The sequence below is a fragment of the Empidonax traillii genome, unplaced genomic scaffold (genome assembly GCF_003031625.1).
Source record: "Empidonax traillii isolate 1590-97213 ecotype Southwest subspecies unplaced genomic scaffold, ASM303162v1 scaffold136:size1122602, whole genome shotgun sequence".
NCBI lineage: Eukaryota > Metazoa > Chordata > Aves > Passeriformes > Tyrannidae > Empidonax > Empidonax traillii.
In genome coordinates this window covers 19,785-31,984 of record NW_020955329.1, presented here as the reverse complement: position 1 = coordinate 31,984, position 12,200 = coordinate 19,785, and the positions used below count along the sequence as shown (strand labels likewise).

The window sequence follows — 12,200 nt, the reverse complement described above, 5'->3', positions numbered from 1 at the left end:
TGATTTCAAGATCCAAAAAATCACTTACTGCTATTTTTTTGGGTACATGAGAGCTAGATTTTTTAAGAACTAATGAGTTATTTAGCACCTAAATCCACAATTATTGCAATTCTTACACACAGAAAGGGAAAAGTAAAAATGAAAAAGCTTATAAATTGCACACACTGAAAATAACTGATTTTATGAATTACTAATCAAGAGAACAATAAAAAGGAGGAATATTAGACCAAAATACGTGTTTTATTTATTAACATTGTTAATTGCTGTTTATCCGATTAGTTTTTATCTATCAGATTTGATCTAAAGCATTAGCAAAACTAAATAAACATCCAAAAAAGTCATAAGAGATTCTCAGTTTCAAAGTATTTTTGAGAACTTGGAAAGAGACTACTAATCTTTTAAAGTGATAAAGTGTGCCTTTCAGTTAAGTACAAGTTACCGAGGAAACTTCAATAATCATTTCTCCTGCAGTCTCCTACTCAGTTGAAGGCACTTTTCATAAACCATTTCAAAGCACTTAGAATTTCTGAGTCTAATTACATAGTAATCACTTTTCACTGAGGTGAATGAGACCGCCCAAAGAGGCGGCAATTCCATAAAGAAACTAGTATCACACATAGTTTCGACAGTTTTGCTGGAGGTTAACTTGTTTCAGAAGCCGTGAGACAGACTGCATGCGACAGGTTTCCCCCTTGCAAAGGAAAACGAGAGGTTACTTCACCTTGTCTCTGATGTGACTTGAACACTGAATCAACAGTCTGCTTGGAAGAAGCCACAAAGTTTATTCTGCTTGCGCTATGAATACACTGAAATGTACCAATTACTCAAATAGTATGAGGTGAAAAGGAACCGGCTTGGTAGTATTCAGAGATTCGGTGTGGTGGGTTTTTTCTCAAACACTTGTGTTTTGGGACTACAAATCCAGAGCTGCAGCACGAACTGTCTCCGCGACAGCCTCTCTAAGCAGCACACAGCATCCCCCTCACTGTGACTGCCGCCCGCCTTACCTTTCTGAGCGGCCGACAGCACCGTTTCCTCGTTCCGCGCCCTTTGCACGGACACATCTTTGCTATCATCGCCTGATTTTTCAGCTCTCAGCCCTCCCGCCTGCGTCCCGATACTCTGCCGGGCGGGCCGGAGCAGCAGCAGGGGCTGGTGCCGACACCTCAGGCAGGACCCGGTCCCCGTTCCCGCCCCGGTCCCCGTCCCCAGCAGCGCCCATCCGCGGGGGGCGAGCAGCCACCTCCCCAGGCACGTCCGCCCCAGGGAGGCGGGCAGCATCTCGGGCACGGCTCCCCGCCGGCCTCACGGCTGTACGGTGGGGGCAGCCGAGCCGAAAGGAAAATTCCTGCCGCTCGCCACGCTCTCCCGGGGGACCCTCGGGGAAGAGCCAGGGCAGCTTCCCGCCCCGAGCAGGCAGGTCGGGAGCCCCACTGACCCTTTACCGCCAGCAGCGGCCGCTCGCCATTGCCCCGGCGGAAATGTTTGGGACGGGGAGCGGCAGCGGCGAGCCCTGGGAGCGGTAGTTTGAGCGGGCTCCCTCTCCCGCCCGCCGCCGGGAGCGGCTCCCAGCAAGGTCACTACAGCGCCCGCCATGCCCAGCGCCGCCGCGGCCACAGCACATCCCGCACTCGGGGCGGGGACCCGCCGTCTCGCCTAAAGGGGCGCGGGGGAGCCGCTTGCAGCGCAGTGAGACTGCTGTCCCAGTCACCTTTTTAAAGCTGTTCTTTTTATGAGTGTTTTTCTTGGTCTGGCACATGCTGGTGTGTAAAAGCGCTGCAGTTGACGTTTGTACGAATGGAGGCCGGAAGAGACCGACGTTATGTGGTTCCACAAGACCAAGTGCCGGGTCCTACAAGTGCCCGGGCCACAACAACCCCAGGCAGGGCTAGAGGTTGAGGGCAGGGTGGCTGGAAAGCGGCCCAGCGGAAAATTATTTGGGGTTGCTGATCAACAGGTGACTGAAATGAGCCAACAGTGTGCCATGTGTCCAATAGCATCCTGGCTTGAATCAGAAATAGTGCGGCCAGCAGGACCAGGGAAATGATTTTCCCCCTCTGTAGTTGGCACCGATGAGGCTCACGTCGAGTACTGTGTCCAGTTCTAGGCCCCCTAGTTCAGGAAGGACATTGGGGTGCTGGAGTGTGTGCAGAGAAGGGCAACAGAGCGGGTGAAGGGTGTGGAGTACGTGTTCTATGAGGAGTGGCTGAGGGAGCTGGGTAGTTCAGCCTGTAGAAGGGAAGGCTCGGGGGGGAGGGGGGGGGGGGAATCTTTATTGCTCTCCACAACTACCTGACAGGAGGTTGTAGCCAGGTGAGGTTGACCTCTCCTCCCACAGGCAACCAGTGATAGGACAAGAGGACACAGTCTCCAGCTGTGCAAGGGGAGGTTTAGGCTGGACATCATGAAGAATTTCTTCACAGAAAGGATTATTAGACACTGAAATGGGTCTCTCCAGGGAGGTGGTGGAGTCACCGTCTCCCCGCAAGTCTTCAAGACAAGACTGGATGTTGCACTTACTGCCGTGGTCTAATTGACGTGGTGGTGTTTGGCCATAGGTTGGAATCGCTCGATTCTGTGATTCTGACCGCCGAGAACACCGCGCTCCGGCTTCCCGGGGCCGGCGCGGAGCTCACTGTAAGACGTAGGGTGGAGGCGCCGACAGGGCGGCAGGCGCTGCCCCTCCCCGGGGCTTCTACGCTCTCCGTTGTGCCCCACACGAGACTGCTCGGGAAACCAGCGCCGCCTCCCCTGAGGCCGCACTCCCGGGCTCCGCCTCCCTCGGGCCAGCGCAGTCCCACCCTGCGGCGGCCCGCGGGAGGAGGCAGCCCCCCTGCTTCCCTCCTTGCCTCCCCGCTGGCGGCGCGAATTCGGGCGCTGTGGCGCTAATGAGCGGCCATGGCGACGGGCCGCGTCAGGTAACGAGGGGCGTGTCGGCCCAGGGCTCTGCCGGCCCAGGGCTCTGCCGGCTCAGGGCTGCCTACTTGGCCACCGTCACCTTACCCGGCCAGAGTGGTTTGTTGTTTTTATCTCGGCACTCATTGCTCCTCTGTGAAACCCCTTCCACCTGTCCCACGGCTCTGGTTTACAGCTCTGAAATTGTCACGGCCGGGGCTGTGGTCGTGTACGCCCTCATGGCCATGGTGCTCTCCCCTCCTTGCCCCTTGAAGTGGGAAAACGCAGGTGTTGCCAGGTGTGCGGAGTCCTGGGTTTAATGCACCTTTTTTTCTGCCTGGGAAGGGAGGCTTAAGATTGGGTATGTCCTTGAGCTTGGAGAAGGTACTATAGTAAGCAGTAGCCTAGCTACAAACTACTAGTTATCCTAGTGGCTAAGGTATAATATAGTCGGGGTAGTTAGGCCTTTCTAATAAATGTGCAGTTTTCACTGCAGAAGGTGTGATTAACCTAAATCTTATAGTACATATTCAACCTCCAAGAATTTAAATTTTAGAAACAATGTTGAGAAAACAGATTTTTCTGCTCCCCCATTTGTAACAGCCTTGGATTTTATAGCAGTTTTATTTCCCCTGTTGTTTCTTTTCTTTTTTTTTTTTCCTCTTTAACCTGTAAATGGAGTGGGATAACATCCACCTTGTAAAAAGACTTTATAATTGTTAGATGAAGTAAAAAAATGTCAAAACGTTTTGCCAGCAGGACGAGGGAAGTGATCCTTCCCCTGTACTCAGTGCTGGTGAGGCCACACCTTGAGTATTGTGTTCAGCTCTGGGCCCCTCAGTTCAGGAAGGATATTGAGGTGCTGGAGCAGGTCCAGAGAAGAGCAACCAGGCTGGTGAAGGGACTTGAGCACAAGTCCTATGAGGAGAGGCTGAGGGAGCTGAGGTTGTTTAGTCTGGAGAAGAGGAGACTCAGGGGAGACCTCATCACTCTCTACAACTACCTTAAAGGAGGTTATAGCCAGGTGGGGGTCGGTCTCTTCTCCCAGGCAATCAGCAGTAGGACAAGAGGGCACGGGCTTAAGCTCTGTCAGGGGAGGTTTAGGTTGGATATTAGAAAGAAGTTCTTTACAGAGAGAGTGGTCAGGCATTGGAATGGCCTGCCCAGAGAGGTGGTGGATTCACCGTCACTGGAGATTTTTAAGATGAGACTGGATGTGGCACTGAGTGACATGATCTAGAAATCACAGTGGGGTTGGATCAAGGGTTGGACTTGATGATCTCGGAGGTCTCTTCCAACTCAGGTAATTCTATGATTGCTGTAATTTCTATTTATCCCCAGCTATGCTTTAAAATTTCAGAGAAGGAGACAGGGGTTTTTCATTACTTAACATTTAATATACATTACTTGAAAGAGACTTGTTTGCTGACCATCAAAAAAATAAGTCACACTGCAAGTACTGTAGGGTATGAAAGTGAAAATACTGGTACAAAACTGAGTCCCACAAGTTGAAAGCTAATGAAAAAGCAGTTGAAATTATTGTGCCTCTAAGTAAGGGCATCTCAGCTGTTCTGGAAGTCTCTAAAGAGGGACTGTAACAGCCATCATTGACTTGTGCTTATCTGCCCAAGCTTTGTCAATGCAGTGTAAAAGTGTTTTGTCAATATTAATTTAAAATCTTAGCACGCGCAGTACTTGAAAAATAGTTTATGGATTGGATTTGCTGTTGTTCACACCTTAAGAGTATTTTTGTTTTGGAAGACTCAACAAAGTTCATGTTTTTATTTTTTTTTTAACTGAAGCTTTCAAAGGGAGTATATATTACATTAAAGTTTTCAAGGCATGTGTAGGCAACATTTCTCAGATAAGAGGGGGTGAAGAAGAGGGGGATGCAAGGAGTGGTTAAAATGAGCAGGAAGGACTGATTACAGGCAGTTCAGGTTATGGCTGTACAAGGTAAAGTGTGTTTTAAAATCCAGGACCTAGCTTCTTATCTGAATTACTCCTGTACCTGGAGTTTATGAACTTAGGTCTCTGTAGAGTATACCCAAACTAATTATGTTTGTGCTTTCAGCTTGGATTCAGGGCAGAATAGCCTGGGCCATGTTGTCCTGGAACATACAGAAGTGATAGCTCTGCTGCTGTTGAACATGACTTGTGTCCATAAATCCCTTTAATGGCTCTTGAAAAATGAAGTTTGTTAGTGGCTTATCATCCAAGTGTACTTCTTGATCCTGATACATGAGTAAAACCTTTGCTTGGCCTCCAGGTCATATTTGTTACCTGGTTATTTCTTTATAGTTGTTAGTTAGGTGGTCTGTTAGTGATTGGCACCCAAGCTAAAATGTGCATGTCTTTTTGTGTTATAACAATTCTCAGTAAAATGTCTTGGATTTTTTTTTCCGCATATCCCAGTTGACAATGTAGAGTGAGATTGTTCTTTGCTTTCTATTTTTATTTTTCTTTGAGCATAAACCAATGCTAAATCAGGAACAGCATGTGTTAAATGTATGTGGTACCCTTATACTTCAACATTTTTTTCCCCAATGTCAATTGGTTGCCTAGAAACTCAGAGCTGGTTTGACAACATGTTAGAAAGTCATCTGGGAATTTAAAACATCACTAATGCAGTGAATGGGAAGCTCTGCCTGCTTGGTGGCATTAGTGGGTATAAAGTGCAAGGACTTGATTAAGATAGAGTTTGAATCTCAGCTTATTAGTTACAGCTTACAAAGTCCTTGCTATTAGAAAACTTGGAAAAATATGTGGCCAGTTGGATTTTAAGAATTTATTTGCATATTTGCATATGCATATTTGCTTTATTTGATACAAGAAACTAATTTCTATCCAAATTGTGGTGTGCTAATGACCTATGAAAACATTGATACCCATCTTGCCTGTTGAACTAGCACTTATCTCTCAGATTTGTGAATATTTTAGCACAAGAAAGTCTGAAATGAGACTATAATTTTTTTTTCAAATCTTATTCTGTTGTATGTTCAGGGAAATTATTTTTGAACCTCAAAAGTTTTCGAGAAAGGTTCAAGGAATTGTTTTATTTGGTATCTTTTAATAGCTTAGCAAAGTTGGATGGCTCAAAAATGTCTCTGGAGTAATGTTGCAAACCAGAAGATTAATCAGTGAGTTCATCTCACTGCAGAGACCTCTGTGGGGCTTGGTTGTGGTGACCACAGTGAGGCAGCTGTATAACCTTAATAAATCTCTACTGAATTCAAACTGGTTTGGTGGAGTGACACTACTCCCTTCTGTCTATTGTGAGAGATTAATCAGAGGAGAGACAGCTATGAGTTTAAATCTGACATCTTCCTGGTGTCAGATATTTTAACTTGGTGATAATTTTCCAAATCTGTGAGCAGATAATAATGAGTTGCCATGTGATGTATTCCCTGAATTCTGCCTCGACTAAAGTGTTGTGTCTAGGTGTGTGCAATACACATATTTCTTCATTTTTTGAAGATATGACTCCTAATGGCTTTTCTTTCTTAGAAATAGGTTAAGGACCTTTGCTGCCAGGCCTGGGGAGTGCTCTGAAACTGTAAATGCTGGAATTAAAAATCTATATTTGACTCCTGCTGTAAAACGGAAACCAAGGGTGTGCATTGAGAGGTGAGTATGTCCTTGGTTTAGGAAGACCCCTTGCAGACTCTAAGCCATCTTTTGACTGCTTACAGTCGTTATGTTCATGTATTAGAAATTTCTATGTCAAATGTTCTGGGTTGAAAAGATTTGCTCTCCTGGCCTACTTTGTGATCCCGTATTCACCTTCTAATGTTTACTGTTTTGGTTGTCCTTTGCCTCCTTTTCTAAGTTCATATGAAGTATGTAACTTTTCCAAGCCACGTGAAGCCTTCAGCAACTCCTTTGCATGTCGTGGGCAGTGTTGTTCCTTGGGAATAAAAATAGTTATTTTATTACTCCAATAAAAGCCATTTCAGAATCAAACTTTGTATTTTTCTCTTGATGCTTGGTTTTTATTTTGTATAGAGAGGCTGAGGATGGTGGAGTGGGATGAGGGGGGAGGAATAAATGACTGTTGCATATTTGCTGAAAGGTAAATATTTCCCTTCCTGTTTGATAATTAAAAGGCACTTTCAATATAATCCTGAGTTTTCTTTTTGAAAATTAGTTACATTTTTACAGAGAACCCCATCTAAGAATATATTACCTGAAAGATTAATAATTTTCCTTGGTTTATTCATTTGGTAGCTTCCTGTGTAATAATTTCTGTTTTGCATTGGAATGCCAGGTCAATACCTTTATGCTGCTAGTCTAGTGTGAAAGATGAGAGAAAAAAGGAAAAAAAATCCTTTCAGCTTCCTTCAAAGGAAAAGTAATGTGGTTGTGAAAACTGCTGTTGAGAATTCTGGATCAAGTGTATTATTTTATTTAATTTGCATAATTTTAAGGGATCATTTCTAAATTCTCTCTGGAATAAATGCACTACTATGGGCTTTCAGTTTATGGGTTATTTTGCATAATAACCATGCAAGTTTTGGCATGTTGCAAGTTTTGGCACATTGCCTCAATATTATTACAGCGAAGATTCTGAGTTTTAATACAAACATTGGAGTACTGGCATTATAATGCTCCCCTTGACAGCCCTGTGCTTTTGGAGTAACGTATTATAAATCAACAACTGTTGTAAATGACACAGTAGTAAAAGAATGAGATACAGCTAGGGCACTGACTTTCACAGCACCTTGTATTTTCAGTGGTGATTTTGATGTGACCATTCTCTATGCTCCAAAAAATTAGAGTATAAAATGCAGCTATTTTAAACTCTGTGCAGTTATGGGGCGCCACTTGAAGGGTATGAGGTTTCTGTCTGTTAATAATAAAATCATGGTGGCTTATCTCCAGGGTATCTTGGGCTTATCATGCTTAGACTGGCACCTGCATTTCAGGCAGCCTTCCAGATGCACAGAAACTTTAATGATCTCAAGATGCCACTTGGCTCTTATGTTGAAGTTCATGTTTTTCTGTTAAAAACTGTATGAGAGCCCTGAGCACATGTAGTTTGAAGATTATGATGAAGTAGAGCCTGATCTTACTGTTTGACTAGGATATTTCTGTCCCGGTGCATCCTGAGACCTGATGCCACAGCCAGGAGGAAAGATATCTGCAGTTTTGGCAAATGTTAAAGTCATGGTACAAGCAGTAAGAAACTGAGATTGAATGAGGTAGTGTCATGTCATACTCTGTTGAAGTTAACAAAGTTAGTGAAAATGCAAAACCATAATTTTCTTGTAGTTGTTCTGTGCCACTTAAAAAAGTTGTGATGAATTGTTTTATGCAAATGCCATATATCAGAGAGTATAATCAGAACCCAAATTCTGGGTTAACTCTTCAGGTGATTTTTTTGATTTGTGTGTTTACAAGTTGATAGTTTCCACTTCTTTTGTTTTGCTCTGGTTTGAATTTCAAATTCTTTACCTGTGCAATTTCTGGAGTTTGCAGGCAAGTCTAACAATGTTCCTCTTTCTCCTGTTTTCCAGCATGCCATCAGAAATGCTGCTGAAGATATTTTCGTATTTGGATGCTGTGTCCCTGTTGTCTATCGGTTGCGTGAATAAACTCTTCTATGATCTGGCTAATGACAAGTAAGGAAGAGGGAACGTAGAAGTGCTGGTCTCAGTTGGGCAGCTATTGAGTTTACCAGAGTTATGAGTCTTTTAAATTTAGTTTCTCTGATGCCAGAGCAGTGATGCATGAACCTATGAGCAATTACTCTGCTGCCAGTATACTTCATAGCCACGTATTGTATGGAATTCTAGCTGTGCAAGCCCTGTTGTTTAATGGGAGTTATGAGCTGAAAACTAAATACAGTGCTTTGAAATGTTGCTATTTACATTTGTTTTGTTGTAAAATTTGCATGTGTTTGTTTGTATTCTCAAGCACCTGCACAAGCCTTTTGGACCAGGCAATCCTTAGTGATGTGTAGCCAGTGGCTTTCATAATTTTGAAGTTCTGCTTATCAGGTCTTTCATCAGGTTTTTGCAAAGGGATTGATTTAATCAGATGATCCACGAGTAGATTTTATCTGTTGCTCTTTCTGTCAAATTTTGGTGGCTTCTACTTGAAAACAAAAGAGATGAAGACAAATAGTGACACATTTTTTTGTAAGTAATTGCTTGTACAGAGTTCACAAGTGACTCCTACCAGTATCATGATAATTTTGTGAAAGTATAGAGAGGAGAGACCCGACTTGGTACATGATAATTGGGATGTCTGGGTATCCCTTTTTTTCTAGGAATCTGCCGCATTAGTGTTGTTTGCGTGAGAAAATGTCTTCCTGTATAGGAAGTTGCTGCACCTGGTATGAATCCATTTCTCCCTTATTTGCCAAAACTTGTGCAGTGAATTGGTTTACATTGGCATTGACACCTTCAGAACTGATTAATCTAAAGGGAAGACTGTAATCCAGATTTATGTTTTGAAGCTGTCAGCAGGTAAGTGTAGATAAAAATTGCATAGGTGACAAATTATATATCTTAGTATGTGTTTTCCACTTCAGGGTAGTAAGATAGGATAAAATCATTGTGACTCTACAGGGAAGGATGATTCATCTGTCTCCATCTCAGCAATGTCTGATTCCATTTTCTAATCTTGACAGAGATTACTGTATCTGCACAAATGGGATTCGGGGAACAGATACTTCCCTTATCTAGGAGATTGACTGGTTCAGTGGGACCAGGTCATTTTCCTCCTGGATTTTTGTGGACCTTCTTGAGACCCCAAGTCTTGTTTTGAATTTTTAATTGAAGTCCCTGCATATTTCTCTGACAAACCTGATCTTGCACTTTAGGCAGAGTATCTATTTTAGGTTTTTTCTTCTTTCCTGGATGTACAGGGTGCTGTCCTTGGTGCAGCAGGAGCATTAGTTTTTCATTATGATGTGTCTGTGCTGCCTAATGCAGTGCTTTGTCTTTGGACTCTTCAAATTATGTCTGCGCTTGAACAGTTCCTTGGCACTGATGACCTCAGTATAACTGTTGAAGACAAGGAAATATTTCTGAGTGCCCTTTCTGCACCCTCCTTGCCCCATGTGGTGTTATTCCAGCCTTCTTGTTGTACCGTGTGGAAAGCTCACATAGGCGGTCTCTCTGAAAGCCTCAGGATTTTGATCACCCACAGGTTGTGCACGCAGAAGAGGAAGTGAGAAGCCAGAGCATGGAGTAAGAATCTTTTTGATCTTGTGGTCAAATGATGACTGATGATGAACTGTGTCTGATTTTGGTGCTTGAATTAGCAGTAAGAGCTTTGTTTGGCTGGTAGTAACATCCAATAAGAGGCGTTGAGATTAGCTTCATATTTGAGGCAAAAAGTGCATGTGAAAGAGGCAAACCTGTGCTTCCCTGTTGGATGCCTTTCTGATTTATCTGCCCTGACTTCTTCAGAAGTTGAGGATGAAGGGGCAGCGATACCTTCCTAAACACTTGTGATTCCAAGTTCTTCTTTTTCTCCTCTACCTCTCTGCCCTAACTGAATTTTTGAGTTTCTTGAACTGATTTCTCATCTGCTTGCACAACGCTTTTTTGGAAAAGGAAGAAGCAACATGTAACTGAGAGTGAGGACAAGTCTGCTAGGTGTTGGTGGCGGGTATGTCTTTTGTTACCTATATTGCCTTCAAAATACTGGAAATACCTACTACTAAGCCCTGTCTTTTCAACATCATGCAGTCAGATATAGAGTATCTCTCCCCATAAAAGAAAGGATGTCTCTCTTGGGAAGGGGTTTCTAGTTAACAGGAGAGTGTTTTAAGAGGACTATTTGGAGTGATTGAGACCAATCAGATGATACACAGCTCAGTTTCCCGATGATGATATGTCAGGGACTTCTCTCCGCTGTTTTCATTACCCCACGATTCTAAACTGCTTTGGAATTAAATAAAAATGTTCTCCCTCTGTTGGAAATATTTTATGCTATATAATAACCTGGTTGCTTTTTCTGGTCTTAAAAAAGAAGTATCTTAAATCTTTATTTTACTTGTGAAAATGTCCTTCATGTTCCCCTGCCCCAACTTCGTAGAAATGAAAGTCAGATGGTCATGTTGACTGTGAACCCACCTTTACCAGTCATGGAAGCTCATTGGTCTGTGTGTTTTGAACAGCTTTGTCTCAAAAAATGACAGTGAAACATTCTGTATATATCTGTACAGCAGCAAGCTGTTTTTAGAAAATTCCTTAGTATGTTTGCATCAATAACCAGAACCTGACTCTCAACATGTTGTAGGGGCTTATTTTTAGCAGCTGATCAATTGAGAATGGTTTTGATGGGTAGGAGGCAGTGTGGGATGGATTCAGTCCTTGAATGCTTTAATGCTTTAAGGAGATGGGAAAATGCATTACAAAGCACGTTAATGTAAGTTTGCCTGGGGATAAGTGAGGACTGGTAAAGGTAATCTTGCTGATAAATGATAGAAAATGTCTCTTGAGAATTTGTTTCTCTTGCTATTAATTTTCTTTAGTGCAGTTATGTAAACTCCGTGTCTAGCACTTGAAAATCAGAAAACTTGTTGGAAACCTTTAGTCACAGATTGTTGTTTGAATTCTTGTAACTTCTTGTACTCAATATTCCATAAATTGTCCTAGAGATACTGGGATATGAGGGGTGAAAATGTGACCTCAGAGTTTTTCTGACATGGAAGAGATGAAACCTTTATTCCTGTCACATGTTTCTTTGTCTTCAGAAGGTCATGTCTTCTCTCAGATTTTCCAAACAGAGTGCAAGAGGGATTGCTGTGACACTGGTACCACCAAATGTAGTTGATTCTACTTGCCCTCCTCCACCCCACTTTCAGTTGTGTGAGAAACTTGATGGGGTACAGGTTATCTTTGTTGAGTAAGAGGTATTAAACCACTTTTTCCACTAGCTGATTCTGTGTGAGGAGGATGCATCGTTTTTTTGTGGAGGAATTTTCAAAAGTAACTGCTTAACCTTTATGAGTTCTCCCCTCAGTTGCTGAGTCTGAGCTTCATCCTGGATCCTGTATTTTCAGGAAGACAAACAAGACTTACCTTTTCATAGTTTCTTTATGATAGCTTTATCTCAGATCTGTTTATTTTGCTGTTGCTTGTGTTATCATTTTTTTATTTTTATTTTTAAATCTGTTCAGTGAATATCTGTGAAGGAAGTAGCAGCATAAGGGGAAGGAAGGCTTTTTGAAAACCACATGCTCTGGTGTGCTATTGAGAGATGTAAACCAGTGGGAAGTTCTCAATATCCAATTAGTCTGCTTTCTAGAGCACTAGTCAGACATTTTCTGTGCATGTAGTTGAGATTTT

General features: G+C 43.0%; 2 protein-coding genes across 5 annotated transcripts in view; one reads left to right on the top strand and one right to left on the bottom strand.

Moving 5' to 3' along the window:
* The window catches only part of TIMM21 (translocase of inner mitochondrial membrane 21), a 7,132-nt gene extending 5,634 nt beyond the window's left edge, over positions 1-1,498 (bottom strand). The window contains exon 1 of the mRNA XM_027883905.1: positions 1,008-1,498. Coding sequence (XP_027739706.1) covers positions 1,008-1,281 — 274 coding nt within the window. The 5' untranslated portion in view covers positions 1,282-1,498. The remainder of the gene's footprint in view (positions 1-1,007) is intronic.
* Positions 1,499-2,295: 797 nt separating this feature from the next.
* The window catches only part of FBXO15 (F-box protein 15), a 28,668-nt gene continuing 18,763 nt past the window's right edge, over positions 2,296-12,200 (top strand). The window contains exons 1-3 of one of the 4 annotated variants that reach the window (XM_027883902.1): positions 2,296-2,313; positions 6,403-6,522; positions 8,412-8,516. In XM_027883902.1, the coding sequence (XP_027739703.1) occupies positions 8,413-8,516 (104 nt within the window). In that variant the 5' untranslated portion in view covers positions 2,296-2,313; positions 6,403-6,522; position 8,412. Of the gene's footprint in view, positions 2,314-2,810; positions 2,919-2,963; positions 3,125-6,402; positions 6,523-8,411; positions 8,517-12,200 lie in introns of those variants that run through there. The other 3 variants (XM_027883903.1, XM_027883901.1, XM_027883904.1) reach the window with 3 other exon arrangements.